This window comes from Xiphias gladius, chromosome 16, assembly GCF_016859285.1.
Source record: "Xiphias gladius isolate SHS-SW01 ecotype Sanya breed wild chromosome 16, ASM1685928v1, whole genome shotgun sequence".
Taxonomy (NCBI): Eukaryota; Metazoa; Chordata; class Actinopteri; order Istiophoriformes; family Xiphiidae; genus Xiphias; species Xiphias gladius.
Genome location: NC_053415.1, coordinates 22,467,220 through 22,488,072, shown reverse-complemented (window position 1 = coordinate 22,488,072; position 20,853 = coordinate 22,467,220). Strand labels below are relative to the sequence as shown.

The following is a 20,853-nucleotide window of genomic DNA, read 5'->3' as shown; positions in this document are numbered from 1 at the left end:
GCACAAACAACATACACGATACAGACGGCAAAGGTTGCTCTCCACCGTGCAGCGCTCGTCCTTCTCTCCTTCTTGTGAAAGAGAGAATAGATCTGCACTGACCTGGACTGAGATCTTCCTCTCGTGTCTCACCGCACGTGTGCACAGGCTGCCGGTGGTGAGGGGATTCTTCGCTTGTCAGTCCTTGGCCTCCCGATGCAGCCGGTTCGCATTCACCTCTCACGCCCTCGTGCTGCGCACCGTCCCTTGATTCGGCCACTGGATCGCATATGCCGCGAATCTCTGGAACGCTTGATGCTATGTTAGACGTTGCCAAATGGTTCGTGTGTTTGTACTGGTGTTCATGAGGCACTGCCAGCACACATGGTTCATAATAAACAATTTGATGGAACACTGAAAAGGTTTATTTTTGTAGAGGATGTTTTTCGGAATATTTGCGATGCCTCAGATGTGATTTTTTTTTCCCTGTGGACTGCAAACAGGAGTTATGCTTGACTGGCTGCTACCAGCGGCTGAATCAGTGCAGCAAGAAGAAGAGACTGAATTGCTATATCATATAACTTCATTCATTTAGTATTAGCATGAGAACTGCCGAACAAGATGAGCCTAGGATGTTTTTGGTTGTTTGATAAATTTGCGAAACTTTCTGAGAGCATGTTGTCACTTTGTCATCATGGGTGACTTAGCGTAGATTTATGGGCAAAACTATCAAGTTTATCTGTCTATGATAAAATCTACAGCACAGCAAAACGTGCAAAAAAGTGCAGGGGTCTGAATACTTTCTGAAGCCACTGTAGTTTAAGTAATTCCCCAAGTTACAACATCCATGGTCAATGCATCGTAACTTTGATTTTATTTTCCTTCTCTTGAACAATTCCAATACCTTTTCCCTTCTGCAGCTTCCTCTACTTCTCTTTATTTTTCAGGAACCTCTTGTGCTTGTTGATTATTTCGTTTTAATGTGTTTTTAAATGCCCTTTTCCCCCCATAGTCCTATGCTTTACTTCTCTCGGCGAATGTTGGCGGTGCATTAATATGACATGGTCGTGCTGCCATTTTGACCGCAGGTGTCTTGAAAAAGAGATTCGACATTCACGAGACCGCCCCGGTTCGTGAAGATTAATACGCGTAAGAGGTATCCAGAGGGGCTGGTGTCTACACAAGAGGTTTCTTCTTACGTTCAGCAGCACACTTATATTATATGAGCTCCTATAGGAATTCTTGCCATAGCAGACACGGACACATCTGTGCCACAAGGAGAGGCATCAACCGCTTGTTCCTGTGCAGTGCTTTCCACCCGGAAAGGTTTCTCAGAGAGGTCGACGGTCTCTGCGTCAGATGCCTGACTTGAGTTCCCACGGACGGATGAGAGCACTGACCTCTGTGCAGGGGTGAATGCAGACTGTCCGATGCTGGCTTTGCATAGAACCACGTGACTAACACGCTTTCCAGCGTTACACCCATTGACAAAACAGTCCTACTACTAGGTCCATTTAGTAGCTGCTCTGGAGCTTTTGATCGTGCCACACAGTCTTCCTGAGCTGGTGGAGTTTGTCCAGCTGTCATGAATCCGTAGAATCTGCCATTTTGGGAAACCGGCATTTTCTGAGCACCTTAATGGATTCTGGTCTATGCTGGGCTACAACTCGAGTCTGAAACGGGTTAGTGAGATAGTTTTGTCAAGTGGTGTCAAGAACGAGCTTTCGATCTCAAGCTATATCTGTTGTCTTGTCTGTTGTGTAGTTGTGTGGTAGAAGCGACTCTTTGCACATGTTCTCATCTCTTTGATTTTCTTTTGATGAGGTCTGTTTTGTTCTGTGCTGCTTTTGGAAAGAGGGATATTTGAGGATTACATCACTGAAAACGAAGCGTGTTTATCCAGTGAACTGAATGTTGTTGCTGTAGCCTTTTCCTCAAGCTGTTTTCCATCCATCCAAGAGCTTCTTTAGGCTTCTGCTCAGTATGGCTGGACTCTACTGTATTAAAATCACCTAAGAAGGGAGAAACAAATTGCTGTATTTCACGTATGCATTTAAGTGTATTAGCGTTGTGGGACAGAGCCTTTACTAGGCTTTGTGCTTTTGTTCTCCACCTTTTTTTCCAGAATAATGATAATAATAATGATGTTTAATTACATTTTTTTTTAAATGTAGATTTACTACACTTTTAAATAAACTCACTCATAAATAGTTCGCTCATATACACGGAGGAAGATGATCACTAACATTTCCTTCTCGTGTTACATGGCAAAAATGTCTTATTCTTTACAGTTAATCCTGTTGAATAATTTGTGGCGGCACTGGTATTTACACAGGGAATTTTTACATTTGAAATAACAGTGTGTTAAAGGGTCAGTTCATCCAGGTGACTAGAAATAAAACATGTTTTCCCACTCACTCCCACTGGTAACTCGCCACCGAGCCACGTACTTCAGAGTGATTTGTTTTTTGGTTTAGTTCCGGTTTCAATCTGGACTGTGCTCATTTGAAAACCGTCCTGATTTTATCAACTTAACTGGGGAGGTTGTTTTCTCTGTCGAGTTTTTTTTTCCAGCGCTGTACCCTCTTGCTTTGAGCACCACAGACGAAGTTTTCTCCATTTTCATGGTATCAGTGTGGCACCAGGGGTCTCAGCAATGGAGATATCAAACACTCTGCAAGCAAAAACTGAAACGAACTGCATGGGAATTTGGGTGAAAAAAAAAAAACCCTTCAAACTTTAACTATAGTTTACATAGCCAATAGCAAATTTATGTGGAAATTCAAAAAGATGGTTGTAATGAGATTAAATTTGTGTTTGTGTGTGTGTGTGTGAGAGAGTCTCTCTCTGTGTGTGAGGGTGTGAATACACGTCTGAATCTTGTACATGATGATAAACTGCTGCTGAGCCAGTTCATTTAACATTCAGACGATGGCAGTAGCGTTCTGTGTCGAATCAACAGGGAACATAATCTTAAACCTCCCTGATTACATTTGCTTTAGAAGCGTTCAACGTTACGAGTGAAAGCATTTTACCTGGAGAACCACGTACAGTATGTGTGTGGTTTCAGTTACTGTGAAATATCAGACAAAAGCGGGAGGCACACACACACACACACACACACACGTATGTATATTCCACATTAGACCGTGAAGCTGTGTAAATTGGATTTATTTAGATTTTAGCTCCACATGTTCCCGAGTCTCCCTTATAAAACACCGTCTTGGCGTTGTGTGAAAAGCAAACTTGCCCGGACGTGGACAGTGGTTTCAGTATTTCGCATAAACGTGATTGATTAGTTTAAAGTGGCAGTTAATACCAAAGGGTAACTTAAGATTCCACACCGATGTCTGCTTTCTCTCAGACACTCTGATCCTGGTTGGACATGTGAGGAAGGTTATCAGCTAATCAGTAGCTTATTTTAGCTACTTTTTATTCTGTTAGGCCCGGCTGTTTCATCTGTGACAATGCATCATTATTCCCAGGCCGAACATTTGTTTTGTATGTATAATCTTAATGCGCAAAGCACATTATGTGGCCAAAAAGTATGCGGGGAAAGGCCTTTTTCATGTTTCAACATGACAATAACCCCGTGCACAAAGCCCTTTTCCGTAAAGAGACGGTTTTTCCGAGCTCGGTGCGGCAGAACTTGACTGGTCTGCTCAGAGCCCTGGAGCTCAGCCGGGCCCTGATGACCCAGCACCAGTGGCCACCCTCCCTAATGCTGTTGTGGCTGAATGGGAGGAAATCCCTGCAGCCAGGTTCAGAGGCCTGGTGGAGAGCCCGACGCCAGAAGAGCGGAGGCTGTTACAGCAGCAGATTAAATGTGCTTTTGGAAGGTCATGTTCAACAGTCACGTATGAGTTGTCCGCATACTTTCGGCCGTGTAGTGTAACTGGTAAATTCAGCTGTAAAAAAAAAAATGCATAAATTACTTAATTTCTGCCTGAAATTTAGGAGGAGTAGAAGTACAAAGTAGCAGAACACTGAAGTTTTCAGTCTAAACTGTACTTAGGTACAGTACAGTTTCCGGCATTAACCTGATTCTTCACATTAATCTGTTTGAGTTTAATATGGTGAGATCACTATTGCCTTGTGTTATTCAACAATAAATTGTGTTAGGTGTGTTATGAGAGAGCAAAGAGAAAGAGCCAAAGAGAGCGAGCAAACAAGCAGTCATAAGACAAGCAGAGAAAATAAGTTACAAAACCTGAATCAAGATAAATTTGTATCTGATTTATATCTGAGTTCCCCTTTTATTTGATGATGGCTGTGCTGAATGGAAGCCCCTGTTCTCTCCGCTAACAGTGTTTCACCCTTGTTGAGTTGCAAAGGGGGCAAAGGGAACTCAGCTGGAGGTGAGCCGGTCCCAGCAAACACACGAGGCTCCTCGTCACATGCCTCCAATTTACATTCATTAGCACACAATGTGAACTTAAATGACACAAGTGCTGTTTCACCGCATGTGAATGGCGGGGGGAAGTGAAACACTGGGCTGAATCACGCATACTTTTTTTGTTCTACCCTCAGCCTATAAATATGGGCAAGCAAAGATGTAAAAAGCCTGCAGGTGATGATTGTTTTCATTGTGGATTACTTTTCCGAGTAACTGATAAATTGCCAGAACCCAAGATGACCACTTCATTTTCCTTGTCTCCTCTGACCAACAGCCTAAAACCAAAATATATTTAATTTAGTTTGGTGTAACGCAGGGAAAAGCATCAAATATTCATATTTAAGAAGGCTTGACACATGTTTGACATTTGATCTCTGTTCTTCACAATTAAACCCATGATGCAATAAATAAATAAATAAATAAATCAAACGGAAAAGAGCTCGATAGGAATAAGAGAATGCAACAAAATGTCTCCAGACATAGGAGCGAAAACGTCTGCCCCCCCCCCAAAAAAAGCGAGAAAATACAACTGAGCCTCAAAAGTTTGCCCTTTGAAAAGTTGGGAATGCAAAGACGTCGTCCCTTCATTTTAACAGAGAAGACAGAACAGGTCAAAATATCGCCACGCCAAATTATTTTGAATAAGAATTATCCTCATCATGTTATTGGGGCCCAGGTCCCGGAGTCCTGGGACCCAACTTTGAGAATGGGAACCAGTGGAGAAGTGGGGTTCACCGACGGAGGATTCAGCCCCCAGTGTGCGTGGGTGGGTGTGTGTGTGTGTGAGAGAGAGGGCCATCCAGCTGTGACTACAGACCCGCCCATTCGTCGAAAGCGCCCGAGGGGTCGCGCAGCCTCTTGATGTGGATTGACCGGCCTGTCGCCCAATCAGCGCGCGCCAAAGCGTGACTCACCCCCCCTCCTCTCTCCAATGGAAGCGCGGCGGGGAGGCGGGACGCAGGAAGCACACTTGGTTGAATGGCCGTTAAAGCTGCAATCAGCGGTAAATATGTTATGATGCCACGCTCCGAACAGACGGCGAGCGGATTGTCCGAGGCTGCGAGCGCGCGCTTTGGCACCGGGCAGACACTTCGGGCGATGCTGACGCCGCACGGCCGCTGATTCGCTGCGCGCGGAGTCCGGCCACGAATCAAATCAGGGGTCGCTCTCTGGGGTGGTGGGGGTGGGGGGGATTGCACAGTGATGGGCAGCTGTCGGACACTGATCCGGCGCAGGGGGTGACGATCAACTGACCACGGGCTATACCATGGACCAAGGAGGTGTTTTTTGCGGCTGCCTCGGGAGGAGGAGGAGGAGGAGGAGGAGCGGCTGAGTTTTTCTCCCCCCGCCGCGGTCAGCGCAAGTGTGCGAGGATCGTGATGATGCTTTGTGGGCAAACGTGAGGCTCCCACCGCCGTCCAGGCTGCAGTGTTTGGTCAGTACAGGTGAATTAAGGCTCCGCGGGGCCGCACGGAAGCCGCAAACATGGGATTCGCCTTTTTATCCCCCCCCCACCTCCGCCTTTTTCTGTCCGCGACCCGTTTACAGTGATGCAGGAAACACGTCCGCAGACATAACGGATCCGCGGCGTAATTGACGGTGTTGCGCTGCGATCTCTGGGGAGCATCCGATTCGTGTAATGGGTTTCATCGTCTGCGGCGAGCGCTGCAGTGCGAACTCCCCATGGATGGCAGTTAATTGGGCCCAGTGATGTGGAGCCAAGTCCACCTGGATCCAATGTTCCCTCCTCTCGCGGCGAAACGGGCCCCCCTGTGACTTTTTGCGCATGTTCAATTGTTTTAATTCCCAGAGGTTTTTCGCCGCTTCTGGTCATCGCTTCGGATGATCCTCTCTCGATTTAAACACACACACACACACACACACACAAAAGATTTTAGGAGGAAAGTTTGCCTCTGAAAGCGGGAGAGTCAACCGACGAGAGTTTATATTGACTCGGCTGTTTAGATTCAAAGCGCTCAGACTGTTTCAGCAGTCACCAAACTATGGGAAATTCAGCCTATAACAGACATTTGATGCGCCTCATCTTTGGGACTAAATAGTTCCCTGACATTATTTTCCGTGGAACAAAAACCTTTCCCGCAGCGTTTATTTGTTCAAGCGCACTCTGTTGTTGCCTCCCGTTCACCACCATGTCCAGATCAAACAGTGTCAGCCCACCCGGAGTCGGTGCGCCTGGGTTGAGGGGAGGGACCGAGCACAGATCTGCTTGGGGAGAGTCTGAGTCCGTGGCCAACGGTTGCCCATACGCGACCAGATCCCCGCGCAAGAAGCTCTCCCGGACTAACAGTCGGTGGAGGGAAGAGGATGAGCCGGGCCACCGGCAGTCCGGGAAAGCCTCCACGACCGTCAGCAGGGTCAGCTTCAGATCCAGGTCGGCTTGGCAGGACCATGGCGAGGAGAACCGAGACCGCGCGTCCCCTAAGCGTCCGGGCGACGAGGTGAGACCCAAGTCTGTCGAGCTGGGTCTGGAGGAGCGGAGAGCCAAGCCGAGGACCAACGAGGAGGAGGTCATGCCAGATGTAAACTTTTCTTTAGTGGCGTGCTGCACCAGCGTCATGCACGTTTTCAAATCCAAGAAATTCCAGTCGGAGAAGTTGGAGCGGCTCTACCAGCGCTACTTTTTCCGTCTCAACCAGAGCAGCTTGACCATGCTCATGGCAGTGCTGGTGCTGGTCTTCACGGTCATGCTGGGCTTCCACTGCTCCGGCGGGACGGCGAGGCCGAGCGTAACTTACGTGGTGGTGTTTTCCGTTGCCATCTTCCTCACGCTCATCCTCATGGTGGTCTGCAACAGGAACGGGTTTCACCAGGACCACATGTGGATTGTGTGCTACGTGGTCATCCTGGTGGTGCTGGTGATCCAGGTGATCGGGGTGCTGCTCGTGCAGCCCAGAAGTGCCTCCGAGGGGATCTGGTGGACCGTGTTCTTCATCCATGTCATCTACACTCTGCTGCCCGTCAGGATGCGCGCTGCGGTCATCACTGGAGTAATTCTTTCCGCCATCCACGTGGCTGTCTCTTGGACGCTAAACGGCATGGACAGCTTTCTCTGGAAACAGGTACGTAGAAGAACATGTGCTTCGTTTGTACATTTTTTGAAAAGAATCGGTACAGAGAAGCTGCTGTTCCACACCTACGCTGTGCGCAGTAAGGCGCAGCGGAACGCGGGCATTTCCTTTTAAAGCTTCCTGCCGCTGAACTTGTTCTCCCTCAGTGTCAAAAGGCTCCTCGCCGCGGCGGCATGCACAGACTCTCTAGGGGGGCAAGAGAGTAAAATGAAAAAGGGGCACCCACCACCTCCGCAGCCGCCGCCGCCTCATGCGGGGTAAATCCATCACACGGCTGCTTGGTGAATTTTTTGCGCGCACAGGAGAGCGCGGTACAAACAGTGCTCTTTGGTGGTGGTGGTGGGGGGGGGGGACTGTTCAAAACCGTACGAGCCACCGAAAGATCCAGCGTTTTTGGAGAGAGGGGTCAGGGGGGCCAGCGTGATGCAGCCACTAGGAGGCCGTGACAACGGGCTTTTCGCCACACATCGGAGATTTGGGGCTATTCCGGTATTAACACTTCTGCCTTCAGACGTGGTCCAACCTAGAACCTAGATAGCACCGAGGTCTTTAAGTGTCACCCCCCACCCACCATGGTTATATCGTTAACCCAGTAGCTTTAAGTGCAGAAGTTAGACACACTTTGGCTGATCAGAGAGGCCTTTGGCTCAACTAAGGAGGCAACTGCCAAGAGAAGAGGGGCATTTGGCGGATGTTAGGCTAAAAACGGTGCCTTGGAAGAGCCCAATCAGGTCCTAGCTACTCCTTCATGCATAAAGGTTCTTGAACAGGAGGCATTAAAGGGCACTTCAGCACAACAAGAAAAACCAAAAAGTTTTTACTGTTTTTTTCTTTTTCTTTCTGTCCAGTAACTTGCTGAGGCCAAACATTAAATAGCTGAATTGACAAATTGAGCTAGTGATTGGTAGACAAACTACTTTTTTTTTTTCTTTTTCTATGAGATGTAGCTGCTGGTTGCCACGGAAACCGAAAGCTGGCCTGGTACTCCTCCGGGGCGCAGACAACTCCAGGTTTAACGCAAGTGCATCTGTGCACACTACAGTCAGACTCTTGCTTTGCAGTTGGACTTTCCTATTCGTCTCGCCAGATATTATTCCCAGTTGTTTAACTCTACCAACAGTGCGTGCAGGGCCCCGTTTAGACAGTAAATGGCAGCACTGCCAGAGAAAAAAAATCTGATTGCAGGCCAAGTTTATCACGGAGGCCGCGGCTTTCTTACATTGGCCTGCAACTGAAGCCTTTGCCGGTTACAAATTAGAAAGAATGGACGGACAGAAGAATGTTGTCCATCATCACTGTTACAATTTTTTTTAAAATCAATTCTGTTATATATTGAATTCTGCTGCAACATCTCGCTGTACATCATCGGACACGTGTCAGCAGTAATTGCGTGGCCACACATCTTAGCTCTTACTACAGTACAGATGAATAATAATTGTTAAAACTCTGACTGGATTTCCAAAGATAAACCGTTGGATTCTTGTCAGGATAGATTGTTTGTTTGTTTATCGTAGTATTCCTGTAACAGACTCTTCCATGTAATGACCTTTTTATGAGAACAGATGCAGAGGATGTTTATCTGACATATGAGTTTTCATGTTTTATTTTTGACTGGGTAAATCCGTTACATCTTTAAGCAGCGGCTCGGATATGGATAGAATATAAATCCTGCTCTCAACCACGCAGTATTGGCCTTTTAACCACATTTGTAAACACAGATATGTATCATATTTAGGACTAATTATTTTATAATAAAGTGAAAAACAAACAGCTGGTTAAATGCCTGAAATTGAAACTGAAGAAAAAAGTGTTTGCCCTTAGCTTTGGAAAGACTGATTTCAGGTTATTTGTTTTACTTCATCTGGTCTTGTAATAAGTTTACAGTTAATAGTTTCAAGGGATTTTGTTTTAGTGTGCTGCTGAGCCTACAAGTTCCTCATAAAATCTAAATGCCCCTGGTAGTATTTTTACAACATCGCATTTCAAAACATTTAGGGCTGGTGGGCTCTATCTGTAATAAAGGTGCTTACACAAATGGGTTTAGTTTTCCACCATTATTTAAAGGTGCGCTTAACTGCATCGTACACTAACTCAGTGTTATTTACCCCAAACTGTGCTTGTGTATGCGAGTGTGTGTGTGTGTGTGTGTTGCTATAACTCTGCAGCTCCTACCTCCCACCTCATTGTTCTGGCCGCTCACTAAATTTACGGTTTTTACCAGGCCCTGTGCTGCTCATAAACATTTTTTTTTTTCCCCACCAATGCAGTCTCCCTTCTACAATGAGCACTTTTCTAAAGCTGTCTCCCTAAAAATTAGATGGTGTATCACAAAAGGCTTCATCCTTAGATTTTGAAATACACCGTGCCGTCAAAAATATGTTGGGATGCCGGTCCACGTACTTTTGTTGTGCTTTTGGTCTGGGACTGTTTTTCATGGTTCAGGCCACCCCCTTCGTTCCAATTAAGGGAAATCTTACTACTACGTATACAATGATATTTTAGACAATAGTGTACTTCCGACTACGTGGCAACAGCCTGGGGAAAGCCCTTTCCTGTTTCAACATTGCAGTTCCCCCACACACAAAGCCAGGTCCATAAAGAAATGGTTTCCAGAGTTTGGTGTGGATCCATCAAACACCTTTTGGGATGCATTGGAACACAGACCGACCTCGCTAGAACCTCATGTCCACTGTTGTCGCGATACAGTGACAACCACAGCTTTGTTGTCTCCACAGAGGTGGCAGGGTTCACTAGAAGATTTTCAGAAGCAAAGGGGTCTCAAAGCAGTCTGCCTTTCAGGAGCAAAAATTTTCAGTATTGCTTTTAGAGTTTTTGTGTTTTTACAAGCATATTAGATACATGTTTCCAGCTTCTATGCGATCGGTGTGGTAATGGAGATTTCCCACTGTACTTTGCTCTTTTAATTGCTGTACACAGCACAACATCTTGTCTTTATTTTGTATCTGCATTACCTAAATTGCTTATATTAAGAGGAGGAGGACTGTGGCGTTCCTTAGCAGTCATCCCTCACAGACTTTGGGGGAAAAGTGACATCAGCAAACATGAAATGCTAGCTCTGCTATATGTACAAACAGACATATCAATTGTCAATAAATAGAGGCATTTATATACATTCACAAGTAAGTTGTAATGGCTCCGAGACAAGCTCCTCCAGCAAAAGCAGGCCTGGCAAAAGATGGTAAAGTAAAAATACTAAAGATAGCAGAGTAGATCCTCTTCTCGCTAGGCTAGTGGAAAATGGATTGCAAATTGGTATACAATGCAGCCGCGTCCGTTGGACACTGGGGGCAATGCTCTTCTAGCTGAATGGGAACAAGTCCCTGCAGCCAGGTTCCAAAGTCTGGTGGAAAGCCTGAAACCTGAAGAGCTGAGGCTAGCAGCAGAATAATGCCTGTGGTTTCGAAAGGAGATGCTTAGTTATGGATATAGTGTTCATGTCTCTATACGTTTGGCCATATTGTGTAAATAAATAGCATGTAAGTCTACCTAAAAGAGGATTCCACATATAGTATTTAACAGTGTGCTCCAGAAATTGGGAAAAGGAAATGCCCCGCACTTTATCTGGGCCATCAGTATTGTATCCAGCTTTAGAGAGAGAATATGAAGTTGCACACCATTTTAAAAACCCGAGGAAAGTGCATGAACAGCCTCGTGTTATGGTACAGCTTCAACTACCTCTTCAGTCATCTCGGCTATCACAAGTGCATCGGCAACGAAAACGTGCAAAGAATGTGTTTAACACCAGAAAGGATGTAAGATTTCATCCCTCTGTTTCTTATTGGAATCTAATGTTTGGTTTAATAAGCAAAAACCAGGATGATAGTTTAGTTTTTTTTGTGCGAATGGCATGTGACCCTGCATCTATTTGTATTTTTTGCGAAAGCCACATTGTCATTCAATGTGTTGATGTGAGTGTGTGGGAACGAGCTGCTGTATTTGTTGTTCTTTCCTCACCATACTGTTGTTTTTAGCATATCTGTTCTCTCCTGTTTACATAGGACCCGGTTCTTTGCTGAGTTAGACCACTGCTGTTTATCTGAGATCCCAAGATAATGCAATTTCGTATGCGTGTGCTCCCAGGAATACGCAGAGTTTTCCCAAAGTTTTTAGAAATGCAACATCGTCCGACCTTGTGACCTTCCCTAATGCTCGGTTTTATATTAGCCTAAACAGTTGTACCGGAAATCACGCTGTTGCAAAACTAGGACGTTGTTTTCATTCTCATTTTCCAACGTTCATACAGGTGTTTTTTTTTTTTTGGTAATACATTTCTGAGCCGTCACAGGGAAAACTCTCTGTTAGTTAAACTTGTTAAAAATTTGCTGTAAATTTTGTCGTCACTTTATTCACTGCCACTTTTCACTTCTTCTGTCTGTCTGTCCTGGCCTCCACTGATAGCCTACCATTATATCAGTAGATCCTGTATATGATTCAAAACACTTAATTTTGCAGTTCATTACGGAATCAACTTTTTTTTTGTTTTTTTTTTGTTTTGACATCGTGAGGGGAGCTTCCAGCTGCAGAGTCTTCATCTTTGCTCAAAGCCCCAAATGTAACATTGGCCAAATGACACAAAAAAAACAATTCAGACTACGGAGTCTTGTCAGCCTCAATCTAAAGACCAAATCAGTCATGTGCTTGTTTGTTCAACCCTTCAGTCCCTCGTTATTCCTGTCTCTCGTCTCTCGTCTCTCGTTGATTTCCCTTTCAGCCTACATCAATCCAGTCATGTCTCATATTTTGGTTCCTTAAACAGGTGACATTAAGTAAAGATTCACTTCTAGGTTGTGTTCACACAGAGAGATAAGTGGGGTGTAGAATTACTGTGGTGTGGTTTGTTTGGTCAAGTAAAAACAATGCTATTCAAACTCTGGTGGAACCAGATAACAAGCTTAAAATCTGAGCGTCTGTCCATATCCACGGTACGTTTGCTGAACTCAGCCGAGGTTCATTACAGGTGAAACTGAAAGCTGAACTGGGAATAACCTCGGTGCATAGCTTGTTTTATGAGGATACGGAGACGGATGTTGACAGGACATGATGCAGGACAGAACTCTTGCTCTCCCGTGGCTCTTTTTGAACTTCTCCACGTAGCCAGTAAGCATGGATTTGGTGACGGAAAGGTCGAAAGGCCTAGAGATGACTCGGTTAAAACTGGGGTGAATTTGATTGAATCCTGAAAGTTTTGTAAACTTCTCAGTTACAAAGCACTAGGCCTATGTTTCGATGTGAAGCAGGTTCTAACTTCCCACTGAAATACAGTTATTAATATGCTGTTGAAACAAAAAATTATAAGTAATTTAGACAGATGGAAACGTTTGGCCTTTTAAGACTTGTAGTCTTCAGCCCAAACTGACGCTGCCCCAGGGATGCCACTTGAGGCAATTTATCAGACTTCACACAGCTCTCTTTGGAGACATGAAAGGCTTTATACAACTTTCTTTTTTTTTTCCCATATGCAGTACTAGCCCACTCTCCAACACCTGTAAAAAAAGAGTTTGATGTGTAATATCAGTGGAGTTTCCTGCTTTTCTGGAGTCATTTCTGCATATCTCCTTTCCAAGATCCACCATAGTAGAAAGTTATGAGGAGCAACATGATTACTCTGTGCTGTGCGAAGATGATCTCGAATTCGATCTGTTACTTGATTGACTCACCCAATCCTCACAATTCTTGACGTGGTGGAAATGCAAACATGAAGGAAGTCGAAGCTCTCGAGTTACTTTCTGAGTTGGTTTCCTGGGACTGTTTCGTTGAAAAAGCTCTGCTTCCATTCTTCTCTGCCCCCGTCTCCAAGTTCGTGGAGAAGGGCATGTAAGCAGACCAGTCCTCGCTGGCAGGATTCCAGTAGTAACAGGGTTTCCTGCCTGTCTTAATTGAATTGCCCGCTGCTCGTAATGTGTGGAAATTCAAAACAGATGTCCACATCATCTCCCCTTCCTTTACCTGTCTTCTTACAGCTATCCCTCCCGGTCCTGACCTGCTTCTAGACATGCTTTTAATTTCCCTGTGAGACCTGGCCCCCGTGGACAGACTTTTAACTGCTTCCCTCCCCTATAAGATGAGGTACATGTGCTTGAGAGCAACGAGATAGAAGTGCCCCTCAGGAAAACCGTCTCAATGAGAATCTAAACATCAGATTCCCCACTGCAAGGTTCGCTGCTCCCTGTCCCCCGTGGCAGTGTCCGCATATATAGTTTCTGCTGCTATTTGCTTTGTTTAATTGTATTTTAGAATATAGGAGCGCCCAGAGGCTGTGGAGTGTGACAGAGGATGCTGCTGCTTTGGAGATGATATTCAAAGCAAACATGGATGCAGGGCAAGCCTGAGTACCTCACAGAAACCGCTGCTGACGCATTCCCCTGTGAGCCCAGAAAACTGCTCAGTGCACCTGTAACTTAGCAACAGATTCTATTTCACAAACACCGACCAACTCCTCTCAGTGCTTCCCTGAGAGCTCCGGTGTATATTTTACCTCCGGTCATAGACTGCCTGAACATCATTTTGTGTACTGGGTCAAACTGACTCCTAACTTCTGTAGGATGCTTCTTTCTTTGTCCTCTGCGTTGTGTTGCTTTTCTGTTCACGCTGTGTACAGGATATGTGGAGTTTGCTCTGTATGCTTTTTTTTTTTTTCTTATTTATAAAACTACAGCTATAGCCCAAAATACTTCCAAAACATAGTGGTTTGTAAGATGGTTAAGTAGTTGGTCTGATCACTTCGATACGAATAGAGGGAAATTTTTCTTTTCTTTGTTTCTGTTTATGATAAAAATACCACAGCAGTGGTCCAGTCTGCACTTAGTCCATCTTCCAAACATCCAGTGTCGGGTAGTCTTACGTGAAATGGCATGAGCAGTGACAACATCCCTGATGATCAGACAAAGAAATCAGCCGCAAATGTAACTCAAACATAACAGAAAATCCTAGACATCCATTTTTTTGTGTTTAGATCATTCTTTTGCTTCTGAGTTTTTTCTTTTTTTTTTGGTGGGGTATTTGTATTTTAAAGGATTTTCTTCTCCGGTGTACTTAATTAACTGGTAGACTAATTTCATTGCTGATGAACACACACAATCACACCTATCAGACTAAAAGAGGAATCTGGGGAAAAAAATTCAGAGACAGAAAAAATAAAAATAAAAAAAATAAAATCCACCAAGTCATAAAATCCCAACTTTATATTGAGCAGAAATTCTACCCATGTATTCAGTCTTCAACCTGCTCATACTTGCAGAGAGACAAAATGAAATAAAGGTAAAACGTTTGTCATCATGGTTGTGATTGATGTTCTAGTCCAGCAGATGTTCTCATCCAGCCCAGTGCCCCCTAAGAATTACATTCATATAGGATGAATCCATAGGTCACTGCTTGTGTCCAGTGCCGACGTTCAGCGCCAGTGCAGGAAGAAGTATGCCTTCTCTGCAGTCGTATGCCCTCCAAACTGTTATTTTTGGCTGTGAGTTATATTTTTAGTGAGAGTTTGTTAACGTTCCTTTGAGTTCTTCTGCTTGAGCTGATCATGACACTTTTCATTAGTTGTGCTGTATCCCGCTGTTCGCATCCAGTTAACGTGTTCCTGAGCGAACTCTAAGGGCTGAGATGTGGCCGAAAGCTGTGGAAAATGCTAGTAAGGGGAGCTTGAGTTAAGATATTGTTCTTATCAAACAACTTGTTGCATGTTTACTAAAGAGGAAACGTCCTCTCATTTTAATATCTGCGTGTTCCTGTAATCACAAGCTGATTGTTTGACAGCGGAATCTAAAACCGATGGATAGTTTCCCCTTTCACATTGTTTCTTTCCACTGTGATGAGCTGAGCAACACTTGGCTGTTGGGCTTCATCCGTACGTTCTGCTCATCTGACATTCATTAGCTTTAATTAGTTTCTGTGCTATGAATGAATCCAGATTCATCGTGATATTATTTGCCGGGAGAATGAGTAAATAATTATGTTACACGTCTCTACTATGGAATTGTTCGTCCAGCGAGTTCATTTCTCTCAGAGCTTGTATTATAGTAAAGTGGTGGGCTACTGCTTGTCGGTGACCAGCGGAGTTTTTCTGGTGATTATTGTTATTACTGCTATGGTTTTATGTTATGAGTAAATAATGCTAGTAATCTTTTTCTAGCCTTATGTCTGGACTGTATTGCCATTTTGATATCACTTTATTATTCAGTCTGGCTGTGGCTTCTTGTTGCTTTTTCTGGGTTTGGGATTTCCTATCCTATGGCCCTGACCATTAGGATTTGACTGTTGAATCCAGAACCCGTGTTAGCCTGGCATTTACAGTGCTAAGTCTATTGAAGTAAGAAAATGGCCAGCTGTGCTTGCCGATCCCATACAGGCAAGTGCACACTCCAGGTGGAATACTTTGTAACATGAATGGAGTATTTCTACTGTTTACCTCACTATTGTGGCAACAGAGGATAAAATAATTGCTGCAGTGATAACGAAGAGTCCTGTCTGTTAGTATTATGGATTGCTGTGCAGCGTTTTGGCGTCTGAAAGCCTTCAGACTCACAGGTCTGTTACTCACAGTGGACATCCTGGACTGTATTTCACGTCTCACTGGTGCCTGGAGCTACACACCCCCAGCAACACAGCCCCCTTGCTTCGTTTTAACGCTTAAGCTCTATCCATTTATTCTTCTCACATCTAGTTCTGTCATTTTTTTGCGTGTATAACTGATCCATGCTGTGTGCAGCACTGTTAATGCCTCTGAGGAGAGACCGTCTGAAAGTGTGCATCGGTGTTTCCAGACAGGGGCTAAAACGGCCGGTTCCCATCCCACCTTCAAGTGTGGCCGTTCGGAACAGTTTTGCCTTTGAACGTGGCTGGATGACCCATCACGTCTAGCTGTTTTCAGAGATACTTAGCACTATCATGTGGCTCATCACAGTTGGAGTCTCGGGATTTTGGGGGGACCAGTAGTTGGTATACAAGACATAAATAAAGTACAGAATATAAATACTGCATTTATAGGACGCAAACAGTTATGCACCTTTACTTGTGTGTGTTGAATGTTTATTAAGTCATTGTATAATTATGTCTTGGGATATCACTTTTTAAATCTTTTGTACTGTTGGGAGAGCTTGAAGCCCAAGCCTTTCATTGCCAGCAATGACCGCCACGCCTTTAATTGTTGCGCATTTGACAAATAAAGACCTTGAACCTTGAGCCTTGCTCCAGCTACTCCGCTGTGATCGAAAAAGCTTGAGAGCTGAGGTTGAAGGGAGAGTCCGTCCATTCCCGTCATTTTTTCAGAGCTCGGTCCCGATTTTGATCACACTCCTCATCCCTCTTCTGAAGGCAAACCCCTTCAGTCATTGACAGCGCAGGGGTGATTGGTGTAGTTCACCAGTGAGGATGGACTGTGGCAGAAGGAATACTGAGGGGGGGGGGGGCTAGCTGTTGGTTTGTCCATTTTGGAAAGTTAAAAAAACTACCAAAAGTTTGCTGCTGCAGACCTTACACACTGTCCGAAGTGAGCTTTTTACTGTTTTCCTGTTTTGAACTGGCCTTTACTTTTGGCAGAAATGGCACAGCCAGATCACACGTCGGACGGATTTATGCTCATAGGTTTATGTTCAGGCCCATCTGTTCATCTGGTACGTCTTTGTCCAGCAATAGCATCCAAAGCTTTATAGATGATAGATTTTAATGGATTTTGCTGTCATTGGGAAATTTAGATGAAGTGAAAATCTCCTCCAGTTCATGTGACATTTCTATCCTTGGTTTTGTTTTGGTTACCGTCAGACATGGGAATGTTATTTTATGTTTCAGCCTTGTTAAGTCTGCAGCAATTTGCTCGGTTAACGTGGCCGGATGGTGATGCTCAAAGTTATGATGTAACCCCATGGTTTGTTAGACTGAGAGAGAAACTTTGTACTTGTCTCCATAAGTCATCTGAGAACTGGCTAAACTACAGAGAAATAAAATTTGGCAATAAATAGTTTACCCAGGAAGTAAACAGTTCTTGCCCACGCACATTGTACTAATAATTTACTTTATTTATACACATCATCAGATTTGCCTGACCAAAAAAGAAAAGTAGTTATGAGAAGTGGAGCTTTCTTAAAAATGCTCATCGTAAAAAAAAAAAAAAAAGATGAGATAAGGCAATCTGATGAAAATGAGGCATATGGCAACATGCACACCTCCCTTCTCCTTTCACACGTCTCATTCTCCAATAAGCCCTTTAACAACTCCACATTGAATCAGACCTCTACAGCAACAGTATATACCACTGAGTGAAAGAGTTTAACACGGCGTTCTCTCCCAACGCGGAACAGCTTTTAATGCATTCACATCAAATAGAGTGCTGTCACCGCTCAGACTGGGGACGGAGGGACATTGCGGGTTGTTTTAACTTAAACCAGGTGATCAGTTTATGTGTGAGGATACCTTCCACCCTGTTAAAACCCGGGGTTTCGACCAGATCACTAGATGCTAATAGCTGAATCTGCACTCGTCTCGGGATACATTTTCCACCCAGTGCTTTTTGCGGCTCACCCGTTTTAGAACATAAAATCAGCGCCTCACAACGATCTCCCCATAAGATCTCAGTCATTTTGGTTTGTTTTCTCCATCCTGAGAGCGTGCACATATCACAATGACGTAGCTCAGAAACCTCTCTAAACAGTATAGGTCAGGAAGCTTTCTGGCCACATTTCTTTGTTTACCAACCACTGACTGTCCTCATATTGTATGGTTCATTGCCTGTTTTAATTGCCTTTTTCAAACTATTTGTTTTTCTCTACATATTCCTAACAGCCATAGCAGGATTGTTTTTTTTTACAGGGGTCGTACTAGATGCAGGTAGCCCCTTTTTCATGTCGAAGAGTGCTCAGCTCAAGCATTTTTAAGTCTGAGTGTTTGCTACGTGGTTGTGTGGTTCGGAGCTTTGGTGTTCTGCTGCGTGTATGTGTATTGTATTGTGTAGTTTTGTGAGCCTTTAGCATTCACCACCTTAAAAATAGCTTCTCCTCTGCCTGGTCATGTGTCACGGCCTTTTAATTTTCCCTTCAGGACTCTTAACATTGGCTTGTTGACACTGAAGTTGGTTCATTGTGCGAGGTTAAAAAAGCTCTACCTGTTCTTTGACATGCTCTCTAAAGTAGAGGAAACCCATTATCTTTAAAGAGGTGTCAACAAATGAATCATGCCGTGGCAGCGAAAATTCAGATTTGTTTTCAATTAAAATTTTTTTTAAAGGGACAACTAAATTATAAAAACATTCTTTCTCACTTATCACAAGTGACATGTAGCCGTGTAGATAGTTTGATGTGGCTTTATATGTGGTTCTACTGCCCCCTCAGAGGAAGGGAAATGAATTTTGTTTACGATGCTCGAAAATTTGCATTTGCAAAGTTCAACAACTCATCAAAATTTTCAGAGGCAAATATTTCAAAGCCTCAGCAGATAAAATAAACCCATCCACTTGGAAACACGCCGCTAGGGCTAAGTGAGAAAACACGTTTCTTTATTTGTGTTTTGGGTGAAATAGTCCATTTGGCTGTACAGCCTTCAAGGATCATGTTTACCAGGTTCCTCCACCGTGCTGGAGAATAACTGGTCCAATACAGAGCGCACACTGACAATGTCTCTTGTGTGTAGCTGTTGTGTTTTGAGAGGTCTGTGACTAAACAGTAGTGTTGGTAATTTCCGTGTTTTCTCTTCTTTAAAAGACAACATTCTCTCTACAGTTTGAGGAAAATCTGTGACCTCTCTCAAGCTTCCTTGGCTTATGAAAAACTTTTCCAGAGCCATGTAACAACGTGTATTGCCATCAAGAGGAGCTACAGGTCCCTTTTGTGCTGGTGTTTTAAAGCAGCGCAAGTTAAAATTCAGATTTAAGTTTTTGTACTCACTCAGCTGACCCCGTGTGTCATGCTATTCAACTGTAAGCATGAGGTTGACCCCGGGCCTGCCTCACAAAGCAGAAAAATAAGTCTCTCCAGCTAACTTTGGGCTTAACCCAGGCTGTTTGTCATAAAAAAATAGGGCAAGAGTTTGAACCAAACTTTTTTTTCTTTCCATGCAAACTCACGCTGCAGACCAAACCTCCCAGGTTGCAGTTTTTGTTCAGGTTCATGGCTCAAAACATGAAAGAGAACCGCCTCCTCATCAGTCGTCTGCCATCACAGGACCCCGGTGTGACCCGAATGACTGCATTCACATAAACACGACGAGTATAAAAGTCCATAGAAAGTGATGTGTTCACACGTCAGTACAAGACTTCAACTTCTATGAACCTTATTTGACAGGAAATAGGCCTAGAGTACATGTTTGCAGTACGAGTAGTGTCTCGGTCCGGCAGGATTTCGAACAGATAGCAGGTCGATAGTTTCTAGTGGTGGGAGGAGTAATTAATGATATTGCTGCTGGTTCAGGTCAGCCTCTTGCACTCATATTTCATCACTGCAGCCCTGGGGAATATTGGGCATCTTTGTTAATAGAAAAATCTTTTTACAGACTGAATGATATGACATTATGGGCTATGGTGGAAGTATGATAATGCACAGACGGTGTACTTGTACTTGTACTTGATGATGTATTTGCATCAGGACATGCATTATCTCTTGCTTGTACTAATGTGTTAAAATGAATATGACATTGATTTACTCCCGGCAAAAGACGCTTTATAAGCTTAGTGTGTTAACACAGTCTCATGGCCTCAGTATTGACTCAGTTTATTTGCTATAGTGAGTGTCTTTCAGGAAACTAATGGTCGTCTCCCATGATAAACCCTCTGTGGCTGCTGTATTGCCTGCTGCTGACAGCTCAGTCGTTGATATGAGGAAGACAAGCGGCCGTTTCCTTGCGGTTTCTCCCATGATTTTTCCTTTATGAATGAGTCATTCATTTAATGAGAACCGTGTCCTCAAAATGTACCATACAAATGTGCTGGAATCTGAAACCCATATCTGCCACAAAGCCATGGCCGAGCACAGAGATGATTTCCTCCTGATGATGCCCTCAGAAGTGGGAAAGTGAAGGTGAATTACATATGAATGAGAGTCCAGAATACAAAACAGCGACCGAATGATTCAGTATGGATGGAGGCCTTTATTAATTCATTGTTTCTTTAAGTAACTGGGATATTTGTTTGCAGTTTAGAGACTTAAAGTCTCTTTCCAAGAAGCGCAATTACAGTTTTAGTTTAAGATATATATATATATATATATATATATGTGTATAAACTTTTATATATGAGACACATTTTTGTTCGTTAAGTAGTTTGCTTTACAACACACAACATATGCTAAACTCCTCTTAGAATCCACTGCAGCCATTTTTAAAATCATCTCCATGGCGCTGCAGTAGTGCCTACTTACGCTTGAGGACTCTTCCGGGAAAAGGGTA

General features: G+C 44.0%; 1 protein-coding gene across 2 annotated transcripts in view; it reads left to right on the top strand.

Annotated features, from left to right (window-relative positions):
* Positions 1–5,347: 5,347 nt before the first annotated feature.
* Positions 5,348–20,853, top strand: part of adcy5 (adenylate cyclase 5) — an 80,932-nt gene continuing 65,426 nt past the window's right edge. The window contains exon 1 of one of the 2 annotated variants that reach the window (XM_040148638.1): positions 5,348–7,455. In XM_040148638.1, coding sequence (XP_040004572.1) covers positions 6,526–7,455 — 930 coding nt within the window. In that variant the 5' untranslated portion in view covers positions 5,348–6,525. The remainder of the gene's footprint in view (positions 7,456–20,853) is intronic. The other variant, XM_040148637.1, reaches the window with a different exon arrangement.